Here is an 18,516-nt window from a genome sequence, read left to right on the forward strand (position 1 = left end):
TCGAGGAGGATTGGTGCCAACAATTGGCAGGGTGCGTACGCGAGGTCGGCGGCGGCGACGGCGGCAGCCCCTCCCTCGCTTGCTCGCTCTTCGAGACTCGCGGTAACTAACAATACTCGATCTTTCGGACAGAACCGGTGCATTTTACAGCGCAGACAGATAGGATTATACGTGTACGAGTAATCGATATACTGAGAATCCGTGTCCATTTCTCTTCTGAATCCTGTGTCTCGGCGTGTATTTTTCTTCATTTTCTTCTTCTTTTTCTGATTCGACGATATCGACTTGGCGTGGATCCGATCATTTCCTCTTTTCTTGGTTGTCTTCCGGCGCCATCGTCGGGTGCAGGATCCGTTTCCGGTTCGACAAAGTCATCTAGATGGGCATAGGTTTGCCCGACAATGATACCGGTGGCCGTTAGCAAGTCGTTATAGATGCGAGGTCAAAGATCGGAATAACGCCGAGAGTCTGCATCGATTAACGGGCAACAGCGGCTGGTTTCTTCCTCCAGTATAACCGGTACAACTTGAAGTAGTAGCAGTGGAGTAGTAGTAGTAGTAGTAGTAGTAGTAGTGGTAGTAGTAGTAGTAGTAGTAATTTGTAGTAGAATAGTAGTTGTGGTAGTAGTAGTAATAGTAATAATAGTAGTAGTAGAGTAGAGTAGTGGTAATACGTAACGATCGAGTGGTGGTAGTAATAGTATAGTAGTAGTAGTAGTAATAGCAGTTTTGAGGCTGTGTTCTTGTAGGTAAGTAAGTAAGTAATATAGAAGGCGGAGGAAAGTGAGGGTTGGGTGGGGCACGTGAGGGGAGGGTGGGGAGATATGGGTAGAGGTGGTAGTTAATTAGCTAGGGCTGCGAGATAATTAGGGACAACGCAGCTGGGGTTAACACCAACGGAAAGGCACGGCCCGAGGCCGATCCGCGCCCTCCTTCACCAGCGGCTTGTGGAACTCCCGACCTGGCCGGGAGTGAATAGTTGCCCAGCAATGCTCGCAGTAGTACTGAAAATAGACAGTATTATATAATTCGAATTTTATGAACAAATTCATAAGATTTCATCTTCTTTCTTATTAATACAAGAGAAAAGAGAAATTTTATTAGATAATTAATTCAATAAAATAACTATTTCATTAAAATAATGCATAATTATTTATTAAAAGAAAAGCTTAATAGAGAAAAGTTTCCATCAGTTCATCATTAGTATATCAGTTCAGAAGATGCAAATATGATTTTAACTTTGAATTAAATGAATAGAATTTTTTTAAATATAAAATCTCAGTAAAATCTCAGAAAAACCTAATTTTTTAATGGAATTACTTTTTGCTATATTTGCACAGAAATTTCCAAACTTTGTCTTCAAATTAATTAATAATAAAAACCGCATTTTTACTTCTTCTTTTACTATTTACGTTATTAATAAAGATGAGCCGATTAAAATATACCTGTAGACAGGTAACGTTGGCGCAGAAGAACGGCGCAAACTTGCCTCCGCAACGCTGGCCTTGACATTCGTCACACATCTGATCGTCCAGAACATATGGTTTGACTTCAACCTATTCGAAAAATTATCGGTATGATTAGAGAAAATATGAAATACTCGAAGTATTTAGAACATGAATAATGAGAAACAATGTTCGTAATTTGTAAAAAAAGTTTTTAAAACAGCTCTACTAATCATGGATTTAGATCTCCATTCTCGTTCTGAATGCTTCATTTAGGCTGGTATTCGTAGTCCATTTTTATATTTAAGAATGTTTTAAATACAATCTTAAGATAGTATGAACTATGATCACAGATGCTGTAATAGCTTGCTTTTAGTATCTTAAGATATTACATGATTTTGAAATATGTGTAAAAACGAACTATGATTATCGAATAGAGATGTTACTTTATAGAGATGTATAGAGATCGTTCGAGCCGTCTTAGAAAATAGAATTCTTTTCCGTACTTACCCTTTTGTCAATATCGCCGTGCTGCAGCTGTACGAATCTGGCTGAGATGGCAGCTATGTAGCTTTGCTGATTACTGAAGGCGACCCTGCCGGCACCTTTGGGATACTTGAGCTCAGGATCAGTGTCGATGCCAGCATAACAGACACCACCATAAAGCCGATCCATGATCATCGCGAGCTCGACTGCCTTGAGCGGCCGCGGCACCCCGCCGACAAAGACTGTCTTTCGCGGATCGAGCGGCATGGAGGCGTCCAGCACAAAGTCGGCATCACTGAGCCGCCAAGGTCGAATCTGCACGGGCTTATCCTTGATCGTGGGCGAACTTACGCAAAGGTAAAGTTTGTCCTCGTCTTGGATGCAGGCATCTATCAACTGTTGTACCGAACCCTCGTCCTGGAATAATCGCATAACATTCGATTATCATTCATTTCTGTTAGTTAATTTTTATTTTCAATTTTTTTTCTTAATTACTGTTAATTTAATTTGATTAATTCACATAGTCCGAAAATGAAAACCAAAAAAAAGCGGAAGAAATCGAAAACATACCTGGAACAGCAGAAATGCGTAGCCTTTCGGCGGGAAGTAAGATTTGCTTTCTGCTTTGTGCGGCCAGTCCACGACAAGCGGACCAAAGCGGCGGAAACTGGCTGTGATCTCGTCTGAATTAAGAAGATGTATTGTGATTACATCACCATATTACGTCTTGTCCCGCAAATAATCAATCTTGGATGATATAACATGAACTCCGTACCTTCATCGATATCAGGCGGTAATCCACCGACGAAGACTTTCCTCGAGAAACGCTCGCCGGTTTCGCTTCCCTGGCTATGCGGACTGCTCCGACTTGGCGATGAGAGCGGCGCCGCTTGGGACGCCGTTATTCCGCCACCGACGCCGACGCCGACGCCTACTCCGACGCCAACGCCGACGCCGTCCAACTGGCTCGGCGCATTCGGATCCTCCAGCCCTTGCTCATCGAGACTCGGGAAGAACGGAGATTTACCTGAAAGACAAAACATTTCTCCACGTGAGTGATTCGATCCATCAAGAGGTAAGTTAAGTAATAAAATATAAATAAATTAAAGAAAAAAAATTTGGATATGCATGAAAATAAATTCGCCGATATTAATAAATAAGTTACATTTAATAGATAATAAAGTTTGGTGAAATAAGACTTTCCCAAGTATCTCCTTGCTCTAATTTGAATATAATAATGGAGAAATTTGAACCATCACGTGTGTCGATCTTATATCATGAAACAACAGATCGTTATGGATCGTCGCAGGAATCAAGGTCCGGATCTGACATTCATTCGTTGTCGGAGAATTCATTATGCAATTGTGCGGAATCACGTAACAAGCGGCGTGTGTATTATGTATACGAGACGTTAAAATGAGAGGGAAGGAGAGAATCGCGTGCAATAAGAGTACTTTCGACATAACTACTTCTTCTTTTTTTAATTGAATCGGAAATTTTTACGTTGCATTTGACTGAATTACAGCTTCGTAAAAACGTATCGATTATATAACGTGATGTTCTCTCTTTCTCTCTCTCTCTCTCAGCATTGTTTCTATTTCAGAGATAAGAAGACGATTTTCTTAAAATATACATATCGGGGACAAAATTATTTAATATCCCGAAACTGAAAATATATTACGAATAATTAGTATTAAATTTTTGAAAGAAAAATCAGTGGATCGCATCCAGTGGAGCGCAATCGTTAATCCGGTCAATCAATGTATTCTATCAAAGATTCCTTTTAAAAAAAATATCGGAAAATAAATAAAGCATTACTTTGTCAAAAGTATTACTTGTCAAATATTATATTATAGCTCGAAATCATATCACAAGATAGCAACAATTAAGAAAATTAAATTACTCCATTTATTAGTGAGAAATATTTTATTAATTCTATTTAATTTATCAAGATTGGGTTACTCCACTTTTTAATAAAAATTTGAGTTCTCTCTCTAATCTTCTTACTCTTATACTTTTTCCTTTCTTTGTTTATCCATTAGATAAATTATCACATAGTTTATTCCAAGATGAAACAACTAGCTTTAAATAGAATAAGTACATTATACTTCTTAAATTACTCCAAAGACGTATTGCAATTATAAAAAAAATGAACTTGCGTATCAAAAGAGATTTTCAAGCATTTTTCAAATATTCGCGTTTAACTCTATAAATTTTGTGTAGAATTTCACTCTAAAGAGAGAAAATTGAACTAGTCTTGAAAAAGAGCAGCTCAATTTTCATTCTTTAAACGTGAGATTTCACTCTTCAGAGCGAGATTCGTTCTCAAAGTTTTAGAGAGTAGGTAATACTCTCACTTGATGCTTTTGGACGTTATGTAAACACAAGACTGTAATATACATGATTTTTACCACAAGTTATTTTGTTAAATATAGCTATTAATAATTTATGTAAAAAGGGAAGGCTTCGAAAGTTGAGCATCGCAGCTCCGAAAGAGGTTCGGGTTAACATAAACACCGGTAATTTAACGGCAGTCCTGAAGTCCGCGTTTCGGAGCAGGATGATTTCGCTTGCTCCGAGGCAAAGCTCGAGAAAAGGAGGATCACTACCGTGTAAGGGAGATCACCCGCGTGCAATCAACGATCGGTCGTTATTAATTACTCGCACGGATAATCATCAGCGTGCGCGGATCGCCGAATTCGAGACAGGAAAAGATTGCCTTCGTGAAAAGGGGGGCACGGAGAGAAGTAGAATAAATTTAAACTCACTGTATCTCCTCCTGACGGGAAATCTCGCTCGTCTTATAAACGTCGCCATTCTCGATCGGCGATCGAGATAATGAGTCGACAACAGCAGGGATTCGCGCGCGCGACTATACCTATCGTCCACGGGACGGGATGCCGTTTGTTTCTCACGTCGTCGTTAAGGGAGGGGAAAAAAAGGAGAAGCAGTAAACAGGGTGCAACGCGCATGAATGGCACGGCGGAAAACGTCGCCGGCTCATTGGAACAAGCGAGCGCCGTCACGACGCTCACCTTTTTTTTCCCCCATTTCCGCGCATCACGCATATGCGATACATACGCACGCAGTCGTGCAATAATAATCGAACCGGAAACGTAAATACGAGGGGCCTCCCTCCTGGATTCTCTCCCGTCGTATTTGCCTACCCACTCAGTGACAAGCAGCTTTATTTGCTTTTTTCTAACGCGCGGGCTTTATCGCGAGCTGATAATTATTTACATATACTCAGGGTATATATATATATAAATGCGAGATATGGATATAGGTTACAGATATAGTATACTGGGTGTGTTAAGGTTCATCTACAGAGAAATCGTAGGAAATTGAGCAATTCTATAAGTCGAGTATTCTTAGATTTGCGACTGCGATTGGTCAGTTTCCTACTTAAGGCCCCACGATCCTCTACGATTTCTACGTAGATGAATCTTTACGGTTAGTGAAATACGTCCTGAATCGGAGACTGAAAAACATTACGGATTTCTTCCCGCGGATATCGAACGAAGTTAATCGAGCGTTAATTGATGATTGCGGGAACAATTTACAGAGAGAAAAATGTTCAGAACTCGAAGTAAAGCTTCCTGCGTGCAACCCGGCAATGATAATCCATCGATTTCTTCATGTCGACATTTAATGCTCGACGTTCGAGAGAACTTACCGAAATTGGCGGCGTGAATGTAACTTTCGTACGCGAGAGTACGTGATGAGAATTATGTAAGGATCAGGTTGACGTACACGGTTGGTGTGCAACTTACACGCGTAATTTCAGGTGCAAGACGTTTAAAGTATTTAAACACACCGATTGAATTTATTTTATTTATACAGTTTATACGCTTTTAGAGTATCGCTTTTAGTATCGCCAATATAACTGGTAATATCATCTTACAATTGCATTTGTATCGTTGAATATTTTTTTACGCACTATTTATGCAAAGAATTTGTATCGTAATACACGAAGGTTCATTTAATTAGGATCATAAATTTTTATGAAAACCCAATTGACACATATATCATCCGAAAAAAAAAAAATAACTACCTGTGTTTATATTTATCTAATTTTCTTAATTTTACCTGAACTTATACATATATATTTATCGGTGTAAATTTTTAAGAGAAAATTTCATTTAAAAGAAATTTAATTTTGAAAGAAATAATTTAATTAAATATAAAAATTAAAATATTGCAATGCTTACAAGTAATGAATGATAGATCGTAAAATTGCTTTAGTGAAATTACTGAAATCAAATTCCCACTACTATTTGAAGAGAAAATGGCAAAATCAATGAAGAACCGTAGCTAGTCGTATATCTCTTTTTATTTAGGATTTTCTCTATTTTCAATGTGTATGTGTAAATTATCTATCAAAAAGATAATAAAAATCTAGAAAACAAATTTTTTTCAGTAAAGAAAGAAACTCTTTTAACAATTCACTGAAAAGCAACTCCATTCCTTTATGTATATTATTCTACTTTGTGCTTACATTTGAATCGATTAGAATCGGTTCGTCGCTTGCGTTAATTTCGCGTTAATTCTTCATTACCGCGCATTAAGTACGAGAATTGCAGTAAACTAATTATTCAGCGAATCTTTCCCTTATAGTCGTGATATAACAATTGTGCATTACAATACCATTGCACGGGTTTTAATTCCCCCCTCCCTTCGTGAAAGATATTTTATGTCTATGACATTTTGATGCCGCTTGCATCGTGTTTTCGTTCGTGTCTTACACTCATTAGCATAAATAACACGTCGAGCGCATCTATAATTCGCCGAATCAATAACACATAAACGAAATGCGTGAACCTGTGCACGCAAATAATAATAAGTGAAACGCGCTCCAAAAAATTTTTCAACGATTATCAGGCGATGGCTGTGTTCAGTAAAAAAAACTTTGCAATGTTGTAAGATTCATATAATTATTATAATTGGCTTTTTTCCTTAATTTCTTTTAATTCTTCACTGCGGATCCAAATGTATTTAAATACCAATCATATTTAAAGAATCTTATAACAGTTGTGTGTGTAAAGCTGTTATGGGCCGTTACATGTTTCAGCTCTTTTTGCTGAACGCAGTCATCGTCCTTTTTCTCAAGCCATGCATCAAAAATCAGATAGCAATAAATTAATTCACATATGTCTCGAATGTTTACGCGATACATTATTGCGAACAACAATTTCGTCAGCGTGTTTGCTGTAATCAGCGTGGAACGTTTCGGAAATTTTCGAAATTTTGTTTCGAAATCTCTTTCTTTCGATTCCGTCGCGTGAGAAAACGCTCGTTCGAACTTGATATCTGGGTCACCACGCCGACGCTTCGGCGGCAGTTTTGAGAACAAGATTCGTGGCGAAATCGAAGTAACAGCACAAAATTGTAACATACATTGGGCGCACGCACGCTCTCGTTCGCGGATATTGAAATCGAGTATTGAACGTAGCTCCGCGGCGATATTATTGGACGTTATTATCATTCAAATACGTATGTACATATATCTCGATATCTAAGCTTTTCGATCGCATAAATAGGTATGCAGATTATAATGCCTCAAATCACGTGAATTTCCAGATTCAATCGTTGAGTTTCTCAAATAACATAATATTATATTATATTTTCTATATCAGCAGCTTATATGATCTTTGGTACTTCATCGAAATGTAATATTGAGAGAAATAACTGAAAGCAGTATTCGTCTCTCACATATAGATAATATTATATTCACGATATATACATACATATACATATATATATAGGCCACAAAGACACGATCTTTAAATTTCATGAAACTGATCGTTCTGTGCATTGCAGTCTTGTAATAAAAGTCTAAAAACTTCGATAAGTTTAGAATCAAGTCTGAAGGAGATTTATAAGTATAAAAATAATTTACATTATTAAATATCGAAAAGGAGCAATAGTAACTTAAAATTTCATTATTTTTAATTTTTATGCGTGTCAAAATGTAAATCAATCCATTTTCTAAAAGTTTTCAAAGTAAGCAACGTCCATATTAACGTATGCTTTAGTTTAGTAAATAATAAACTAAATTTGAATCAAATTTAATAGATTTTTTAAATTAAATTATTAATTTTATTGATTTAGTTAAATTATTGAGGTATATTGAGTAAAAGCAGTGGCGACATACAAATGATTAACTAAAATATTTTTTAGTTATTACTCATATTGGATATAAATATATGAACTTAACAGTGTAGAAAAAGAAAATAACATTTTAATAAAAAGTGCTAATATATCATAAATAATGCCATACAAAAAAACAATACTATGAGAGAACTTTGAATCTTGAGAGTCCGTGTTACGCGCAAGCGTGACTTGACACATCTGAAAAAATAGATGATGTATAGGATCCGAGAGAAACCTTAGTATATAGGAAACCAAATGTAAAGGAAACATTCGCTGACTCCTTTTTCTTATGTATTCTGATTTCAGAAAATTAACTTATTTGTGAGACTCCTCTTACTCGGTAGACCACTAATTTACAAATGTTTGGAAGTCCGTCGTTAGGCTGACCCATCGGTCTTGATACACTACCGTCTCGTTTTCACTCTGGATGCTCGTCCTGGCTATTGCAGGGATCAATGACTTTCCGATCGCGACGTACAGCGTGCCTTGTACACGTTTACTCCCCCGTGGGACTCGGCCGCCAGTCAAAACGCGGGACAAAAGCCGTTTTCCTTCTGTCGCTTTTCTTTATTCTCATAAATTTGCATGGCAAAAATCAAGCTCTCCCTCGTCGTCGCTCGCAATCAGACCACTTCCTCCCTTCGACCCCTTCCGTCGCGTCGGTCGTCGTTTCACCTTCGTGTCACTAAGGGAAACACGCGGCAAACGAGAGGATGAGAAAGGGCGAGGGACGGCAAAAAGGGAATAAGCCAGAAGCGAGCGAACGGGAAGCTAGCTATGACGACGAGGACGAGAACGATGATGACGCGCATTCAATCTGATTGCCACGACGATGGAAGAAGCAAGAGAGGGAGAAAGAGAGAGAGAGAGAGAGAGAGAGAGAGAGAGAGAGACAGAAACTTCTCTTGTCGAGATAGAAGACAGGGAGAGGTGGAGGAGATCGGGGCATTTATGTCGTTTGCCGCATCTCGCCGTGAAATGGATTCGGGAATGTTTCCCGGCACACAGAGAGATGAAAATTCGTATGACAATGATCAAGAGACGCCGTCACGCGATTATCCTTTGACGTAGGAAAAACGTGCCTGGATTTGCAGCAGGTGCGTCCGTCCCTTAATGAGACTTGAATTGCATTACTCGCTTCCTAAATTAAATCTCGACGCACACACATAAATTAGAGCGGTATGATTTAGTTGGTAATTATTTTAACAGATGTTGACAATAGGATGAATAATTGACATTATAATTAATATTAAATAACGCAATTAATTATAACGTAACTGCATAATGATTACCTCAATGGATGCTAATGATGTTATAACAATATGCAATACTTGTTCGATTGACCCAAGAAAAAATATTTGAAGAGGACTTTCTTTTTAAAAGTAATAACATTTATATAATAGATTACAGAACTGTGACATTACATTTCCATTATAATCGCCATAAAAGAGCTTCCTATGTTCCGTAAATGCTTGCGAAAGAAGGTAAATTCCACTTCGTATCCTCTCGGGTTCGATAGGACATGATATCTAAATTATGTAGCTTTCTTAAATCTAACTTCACTCCAACGGTGTCTTAAGCTTTCAAAGTGGAATAAGTATGTCCCGAAAGAAACGTGCATGCTCTTGTATTCTTCTTGTACGAAGGGGATCCATCGATGCAGTTAGAAATCTAGAGCAGCAATTTAGTGTTACGGCATTATTAGCGGCTGTTTCGCAGATTTATGCCCATTGAGAATTTAGCGGAGCGTCGTTCACACCGGTATCAACAGGCGCAACATAATTATGTGGTTGTAATTTACGTATAATTTATGTAATCAGTATAACCATAATATCAAAGCTTTTAACAAATTTCAAGCCGACATAAAATATTTAAATATAAGTAAATTATCGAACTCTCAAAATTAAACAATATTAAATTTGTTACAGAATATTTAAGTAGAAAAACAGACATTATACTTTTCACGATATAAATGTTCAACACTAAATATCTCAAGATAATGAAATCTTGAGTTAAATTGTATAAAGATAAAAATGTATTATATATAATTAAAGCAAAGATTAGAAGCAAAGCGACTTTATTATTTAGTCGCCTTTTCGATTCATGAAGAAGCGAATTGCTATAAATTGGACTTTAATCGTTAATCATCCGAAGATTATCGACTTTTCCATCAATTAAGGAAACGTGAAATTGATCAAAGAACCCGCACGGCTTATAAAGTCGAAAGTCCCGCGGCGTTCTGCATACAATTCCCTCGTGACGGGACGAAGTTAAACTTGAACGCCGGCTGCTAGTGTCGCACGGTAGAGCGTGCTCCCGTCCTCGTACAATGCGTTCTAATTCTACCTCGGACACTCTGTTATGTAACGTGCGACCGTTCTGAATAATATACGTTCGCGTGAATCTAAAATCGGCTGAGCCAAGTCGTCTCGTTACTTACGTTGAATTAAGCCCGGCGATTCTACCAATGTAAGATTAACTTTAATAACTCGGTTCAATTTATTCTCTATCTTCTTCTAAAAACAATGCCCGTTTCTATTAATGTATCATATTATAGTTTAATTTTAATCTTGGTTCAATTAACTCTTCATTTTTTTTTTCTAAAAATTAGAAACAGACGAAGAGCAAATTAAATCGAGATTAAAGAGTTATTCTACATTGATAGGAACGGGTGTAATTCCAAGAATTATAAAAAGATAAACAGAATCTAAGTTAAATCGAGAGATTAATCTTACTCTCTATAAATTCTTTGAAGTGGAATCTCAATCTAAAGAGTAAGAATTAAGTCAGGTCTCTCGAAAAACGTTGCATGTTCAATTTTCAATCTTTAAAAGAGATTTCAATCTTTGGAATGAGATTCACTCTAAAAGTTTTAGAGAGTACATCGGTGGAACGGGGGCTTTATAGAATCAGTTTGCGCGCAATGCCTTCTCGTTCGAATAACGAACATTTTGATAAATGAAGAAATTTTAATCTTATTATATTTTGAAAAAGCAGAAAAAAAAACATAAATTCGAAAACGTTAATGCGTGATGTAATCATGTAACGCGATTGATTTATATAATTTATTAGGACAGCACTCGCAAAGTGCATCCTAAGCAATCGATTTATTAATTTCGATTTACGCGAGCACGTTCGAGTGTGCAATACTTAATTATACACTCGACTGTAAATCGATTGCAACGCACCAATATATTATTAGCCGTTAATTACGTGGTGAATGTATGTTAATTACATAATTCAATTGCGTTTAATTTGAAATTACGTTTCGATAATGATGTTGATCGACATGGAAGATTCGCGAAGAATTATTGACGAGTCTTGTTAGCGCAAAACTGCTTATCCTTCGATCGTGCAGATTACCAGTCGTACTCTTTTATATGTACTCTTTTAAGAGTGCATGTAACTCTTTTTAAGGTTGTAAAACTTCTGGTCTTAATTAAAATTTTATATTTTATAAGACTATATTAATATTTTCCTTTCATTGAGAAAAATGTGTAGTTAAAAATGGAACAAATCAAAACATTCTGATTATATCAGAATTCCGGTTATCCTAACTAGTATTTAATAGTGTAAGATATCAATTAGGATAGAATAAAGAGAGAGTTCGAAATTAACAAAAATTTCTTGCTATATGAATACGTGAAGTCACATTCTTCAAATTAACTGTTACTCACAATACTTATCATCAGCTTTTGGAATGGGAAAATTTTCAATTTTTTATAGTAATTTTTTTTAAAACGTCTCTCAAATTTTATACCAAAATCCCTGTCAATGGTTTTAATGATCTCTTCTATGGAATTTACATTTGATTCGTAACAAGTGATCATTTGTAATAAAGCCCGAGGAAGAAATTTAAACCGTCGCGGCGTCGGTATTTCTGTGTTTTTATCTAAAAAATCGCGACCAATAATAATATCTATAACTAAAGAAAGAATTGTTTGGAATTATGTGAAAGTCGATTTGTAGGATGGACTAGCTAATCGTTCTAACATACATATATTTGTGGCTTGGCAACTGAATATTTGAGCGTATTATTAACGGCTTCATACACGATCTTTGCAACCTCTCAATCTTCCAATGGACGATCGAAATATTCCCGGTAAACATTTGGCCGAACGAAAGAAGTTGGACTACTCGTGTAGAGCAACGTGGACAACGAACATTGCTATAATATATCAACCGGGACAACCTTTAACGGCGAACCATCAGTTCGAATAGTCCTACAGTTATTTGTTTGCATTAACACTATCGTTTTTTCAGGTGGAGGACTCCAACATCGAGACAGTGTTGCAGCTGGCTGTGCTGTTGACAGACTCTGCTCCAGTTTCTTCTTCCTTTTAAAACAGTCGTCCTTGACACATGGCCTGGTTTCTTACAGTAGACGCAGAACTGCTTGGGCTGTGTACAGATCTTTGCGCGACGTGGTCAGATTTCCCGCGAATACAGCAGCGCTGATGTAAGGCACCGTCTTTCTTACGGCTGATTGTCGTTAGCGACGTGATCTTGGTGCATTACATCAAAAAATTCATCGTCTCCGCTTTAAGAGTTCCTGCTGTAGCACTAGGATACGGATTTCCAATTTTGCTGATTAGCATCTGTATAGCCTCCTTTTGTGTAGATCAAGGCTATGCATCAGTAGTAAGCAATCCATTACATATATTCCCGGAATGTCTCCTTGGAGTAATTCCATTTTCGAGCGTCTACTTTCTAAAACGCTACGTGAAATAAAATTTTTTGTTCAAAACGTCTGATGAAAACTTCTTTAAAGCGCTGATCAAAAACTCGATCATGGGGCCTGAACCAAGATCGAATCATCGCCTGGCTAACTTCACCAGCCGACTAGTTGCTGCAAGGAGCGTGACATCGTCCGGAGCTTTGTGGATCTACGCAACTCTATCCCACTCTTCGAACCTACCCAAAGTTAAATGGCATCGAACTTCCGATTCAATGGCATCGAACTCCGGAATTTGCGGCGCCAACAAATTTTGACCGCATGTGCGAGGCTGAGCCAATGAATGTTGGGCGAGTTAAGTTGAAACCATGGCCCGGTAATGGGTCCGAGACAATTGAGCTCCGTACTAGGAATATTTAACGAACTTCTAGGGGTTGTTTGTAGACGGAATTGCTCTGAGCATTTGTAACAAGAGCTGCTGCATTTGAGACGCAAAATTCGCCATCATGCGATGCTATCTGAGCGTTGACACTATTGTCGAGTTGCACAGGAGAATTAATAACCGGTCCATTCCGCTCAAAGTGCGTCTACATAATTGACGCCCAGTCATCAGGAACAGTCCAGCTGATAACAAGCGGCTTCATTACGGAGGTGAGAGATTATCTAACTGTTGACGGTTACCACTGAGTGACCTCCGCTTTGAACTCAAGCTGCGCACGATTCTTTTCAATACCTTAATCGGTACTGGCACTTTCAGGAATCAACAATTCCGAACATCGAGATTTCGTTTCCGTATTTCCTTTGAGATCGAGGACTGCAAGTTGTGTCTCTCGTGACGGAGACGTTTTCTTTTTACATAAATGTCTGTAAACCAGGAACATTGTAAGTCACAATCCTACTTCTGAAATACTTGTGTGTCTGTAAGATATCAATCGGGATAGGATAAGGTTCAAAATTAACAAAAGTTTTTCGCTATACAGATTGAAACTTTACTTGATTCTCATTAGCTGCAACAGAATTATTCAGAGAGCTGTGCTCCAATCGGTACGAAAATTACTCAAATTGAGAATCGACGAACTTAGCGCGTGAAAACGTATGTGCGATACTCGACCGTTACCTCCAGGCTTTTTCAAGATTGGTCGAGCAATACCGAATATTACTTCTGACTGATAGAAAAAACCGTTCTGCTCGTTTAAATATTTACAAATCATAGCTCCAGTGTCAGGACATCATCTCTACTTCAACTCATTTTCGGAGCTCATGATACGCTCAAAGCAAGTGTTGTTTGGCAATTATACTTCATTGCTAGGGACGTTTTCCATCTATAGACGAATTAGCTGTAAAATTCGGATACTATTTTCTCTATTTACTATAAAATCCAGTATTTACGATTCCGATATTTTAATAAATTAATAAAAGTAATCTCGATAAAAATAAACTTTTTCAACCAAAAAACCAGAATTCCAATTGATCAAACTAGATACTTTTCTCAGTGTAGAATTGTCAATAAAAGTTACGTTTCAGAAATTTTTCATTTTATTAAATATTTACATTTTTAATGCATAAAAATCATTATTTTTCTTTAAATATAGTATTCTGTTTTTGTAATTCAGCTATGGTAATCCCGGTCGCGTATATTATAATCTCATCGGTCGACGATAATCTTCGTCACTTTTTGAAGCGTGGGACGATTCGCAGTGTAGTTTCCGCGTCACGGGCTCACGCCATCACCCACTGTGCAATTTCGCCTCCTCTCGTCGTGCAGGATCGATTACTCGGCATGCCTGAAGACGCAGAGAGAAAGAGAGGCGCAGAGAGGATTCTAGAACTTCTCTCCCGCTTCTCATCGTGATCCGCCATCAATCATTCCGTAACTTTTGCGGAAGCCTCAGTTGCGAAGGGGGTTTGCGAGGGTGACACGACTACCGTTACCGGCGTAATTTTAGAGTACGATCAACCAAAGTTGCTGCACTGTTTCTCTCTTTTTCTTTCTCAATCTCCTTCTTTCTTTCTCCCGGCGGCGTCACCGAGCATGATGTCATGGTACGCTGTCAACGCGAGACGATGCAAAGCCGCGTCGTCATCGAAGTAATGGAATCAAGCTTGCAAATAGCGCTCTCTTTCCCTCGACCCCGACGAATGAGATTGCCTTATCTCTCATAAAAATGTTACGTTCCGCGCGATGACGCGCCGCGGTTCCGCAAATCGATCAGCGAGTCATGACTCTTTTTATAGATGCGAGGGACGAGACTAATCTGTTTATATGTTGATCCGTCGTAATAAAATACGCTTGTACTTAGACTCAGATTCATTTGAGTCGCAGACGTGCGCGAATATTTATTTCACGATCGAAAAAAACGGTTAGACACGCGTCGCTAAAATTGAAGTCGAAAGTAATGAGGCAACCGTGACATAAATACGCAATGCATAGGTACGTAACATCAAATAAATAATTAGCAACACGTGCGCGTTTTATCGTGTAATTGCACGACAACGAAATTTGACATTCAGATTACAATGTTATTAAATAAGTAGCTTCGGTCACATTGGAGGATTCAGAAATTTATTAAGCGGAGGGCATTAGTGTTTCGTAAAATTTTGTTAAGGTTAAATATGGTTAAATAAGTATTGTATTTACTTTAGATATATAATTTATAAAACGTTTTATTTAAAATTAAACACAAAAGAATAATTATACATTGAAATTTATGCTTTATATAACTGAAAGTTTCTTATAAATTAAAAAATATTTTTAGAACATTAAAATTATGATTGAACATTTTAGAAATATTAAAAATATATTGATATAGAATAGATACATATGTAACATTTTGTTATAAATATTTTTTAAAAGCGAGATTTTAAGGCGAAAAAGAGAGAGAAAGAGCATAACTCCTCTTAAAATTGTAGATTTACAAGAGTAATGCAATTCATTGATCTTTGCGGATGTTAATAACTTTCCTATATTGGCTATTTAGATTTAATAATTTATCGTCTAATAAGTAACCAATAAATAATAAGTAAGCTAGTAAATAAGTTAATAAATGAATGAGCTAGTAGTAATTCTTTAATATTATATAATTATTATCAAATATGGAGGATTTTTCCGCTATTCTAATATATCTAGAGCTTTAGACAGGGTTGGCAAAAGATAATATTTTTCTTTCAAAGAAGCACAACATTGTGTTTTTTTAAACAAATTTTTAATACTTCATACATGCTTTAAATAGCATTATAAAAAAACACGTTTAAAACATATTAAAATCATCAATTAAACATATTTTAAACAGTTTAAAATATGATTTTTACCAATCTTGGCTCTAACTTTCATGGTACTTTCCATGGATTTGTCAGTGTATGTTGCTAAAGGAACACGTGTCAATAGTAACGGTAGCAGATACACGTGCAATGCGGGCGAGCAGTTGTCGCGCATTGATCGCGCGGCCGCGCTTGTTTTCGGATCGTTTATTTATAGGACGAAGGAGGGCAATATCGGTCAGCGCGCGATATAGGTCACGTCGATACTCACTCGGCAGACCCGGGCACGGCCTGGGGTTAAAGGAAATTATATCTTCGCGGTCGCGCATCTCTCGTTCCGATCGAGCGTTCGTATATAAACGTGAAAGTGATTGTAGGAGAAACGTCGCGGGTAGAAACTTGGCGCTTCCCGCAGATCGGACATCTCCAATCGCTCTTAATTAATTTCGCCTGAATTAATATATTCCTCCCATTTATCCACGATGCCGGTACTGTTCGAGGCTCAACTTTCGAAACGTGTCCACGTCGAGAAATAGTATTTAAGTTGGCAGATTAAGCTGTGCGCGATTTATTATATTCGATGGAAGCGTTTGGCGATGCGTTTCGAATAAAATCTTCAATGTGTTCAAATTGAATTTATAGCTATAATTATACATATTATAAATATAAAAGGATATATTAATTAGGTTATTATCGCACAAATCGATCTTAAAATGACAGTGAAGTGGATTTTTCACGCACATCCCTTTTTCTATAAGTATATTAACAAGGTAGAGTTAAAGCTACATTCACGCGGGTCCTCGCAAACTCGGATAAATTTCCATCTGCGGTTAAACTTCAGTTTACAACTTAGATTCAATTTGCATGAGCGAATTTCTGAGTCCTGGCAACTCTATTGGTACTGCAATTGCTGCGCCACGCATGCAGATGGAGGCAGGCAGCCACATCGTTCGCGACTGAAATTCTCCGCAAACCACAGAATTTCGAGCAGCCCTCGTGCCCTCGATCGTGATCAATGACGTAAGGAGGGAGACGCGTTTCTCTGTCACGGGTCAACAAATTCGGATCTGTAGGTCGCATACCAGGGCTCGAAGAGCGTTCGCGATACCAGCACCCGAGGAACGTGACTGGCACCGGCGCGCTGGTATTGATTAGACGTACGACGACGTAACCGGGGCCCAAGCCCGCGCGGCTCGCTTCCCGGGCCTCGATTTGCCATCAATCATCCCGTAACTCCGATGGAAGCTTCGATCGTCAAGGGCGAGGCCGGCCGCGGTCGTTCCATGGTGCGTTTGTGTGAGACACTCGAATTAGACACTTAAGTACGATTCTCGCATACATTTCACGACTAGTTTCACCTAATAGAGACGAGGCAATAAAATTCTTTTCGCTCATTGATACGATTCGGTTGCTATGTAAAAATATTTTTACAAAATTCAAATTAAAAGCAATTCTAAAAAAACCTTTATTTAAAAAAATGTTTATATGCTGCACGTATACACATTTCTTTTAAATATATTACAAATTATAACACGCATATAAGAAACAATATAAAAACTTTACGAAAGGAAAGGTTTTCATCAATTTCGACCAATGTAGATTGACTTTAATCTCAATTCTTTCAACTTATTCTATATCATTCTTTTCTAATTCTAAAATTTAAAATATATTATATCAAATTGGACCGTGAGACTTTTTAAACTAAATACCGATGAGAACATGCCGCAGCGGTCAAACTGGATCTTGGATGCTTTTAATATAATTTCATGTAAATTTATATACTAAAATCTTTATTAGATATCTAAAATATTTATATACTTAAAATCTATGAATGTCATATTAAAAATCTGTATAAATAATTAATTTACATTGCTTAAATTTACATTACTTAAAAAATATTACCTCGGCCGGGAGTCGAACCCGGATCTCTGGCATTCCATGCGAGCGTCCTAAGCTTTTAGACTACCGAGGCCATATTATTTGTTTAAATTAACAAATATTTATTTGGTAGTCCACGATCGCTCCATTCAGCAGAATCAATTAATATTTTTTTAAAACAATTTTTTTCTCTCAGTATTGATAAAGAATTAATTGAGATTAAAGATCCAGATTAAAATTAAATTACCTTGATAAAAATGTGCATTACTAACAGTGTTGTGCATAGATGATTTTAAAATTAGCTAGATAAAGATAAGATGAAAATTTGGAAATTTATCTTAGATAAGATAAAGATGATTACATTTAAATTAATCTAGATAATATAGATAAATTTATCTGACAATTCATCTAAAAAATTCCAGATAATTTTTTATTTTTAAGACTATTTATAAATTAAGAATCAGTTTTTTCTCAAAATAATTAAAAAATCACGGTGGTCCTCGATTGAATTCAACCCTGACTTTCCTGCACCTCTGATTTTCCTTCTGGAATTGGTTTTGGAACATTTCAGGACCATTTTGCAATAAATATTAAAATCGAAGAGTGAGCACTTTTTTTTAAA

The 18,516-nt window shown here is 37.2% G+C and overlaps 1 protein-coding gene across 1 annotated transcript in view; it reads right to left on the reverse strand.

Annotated features, from left to right (window-relative positions):
* Positions 1-599: 599 nt before the first annotated feature.
* orb2 (cytoplasmic polyadenylation element-binding protein orb2) overlaps positions 600-18,516 on the reverse strand; it is a 159,636-nt gene continuing 141,719 nt past the window's right edge. Inside the window, 5 exon segments of the mRNA XM_018544602.1 lie at positions 600-1,003; positions 1,445-1,555; positions 1,955-2,347; positions 2,501-2,613; positions 2,706-2,957. Coding sequence (XP_018400104.1) covers positions 887-1,003; positions 1,445-1,555; positions 1,955-2,347; positions 2,501-2,613; positions 2,706-2,957 — 986 coding nt within the window. The 3' untranslated portion in view covers positions 600-886.

This window comes from Cyphomyrmex costatus, unplaced genomic scaffold (genome assembly GCF_001594065.2).
Source record: "Cyphomyrmex costatus isolate MS0001 unplaced genomic scaffold, Ccosl1.0 scaffold453, whole genome shotgun sequence".
Taxonomy (NCBI): Eukaryota; Metazoa; Arthropoda; class Insecta; order Hymenoptera; family Formicidae; genus Cyphomyrmex; species Cyphomyrmex costatus.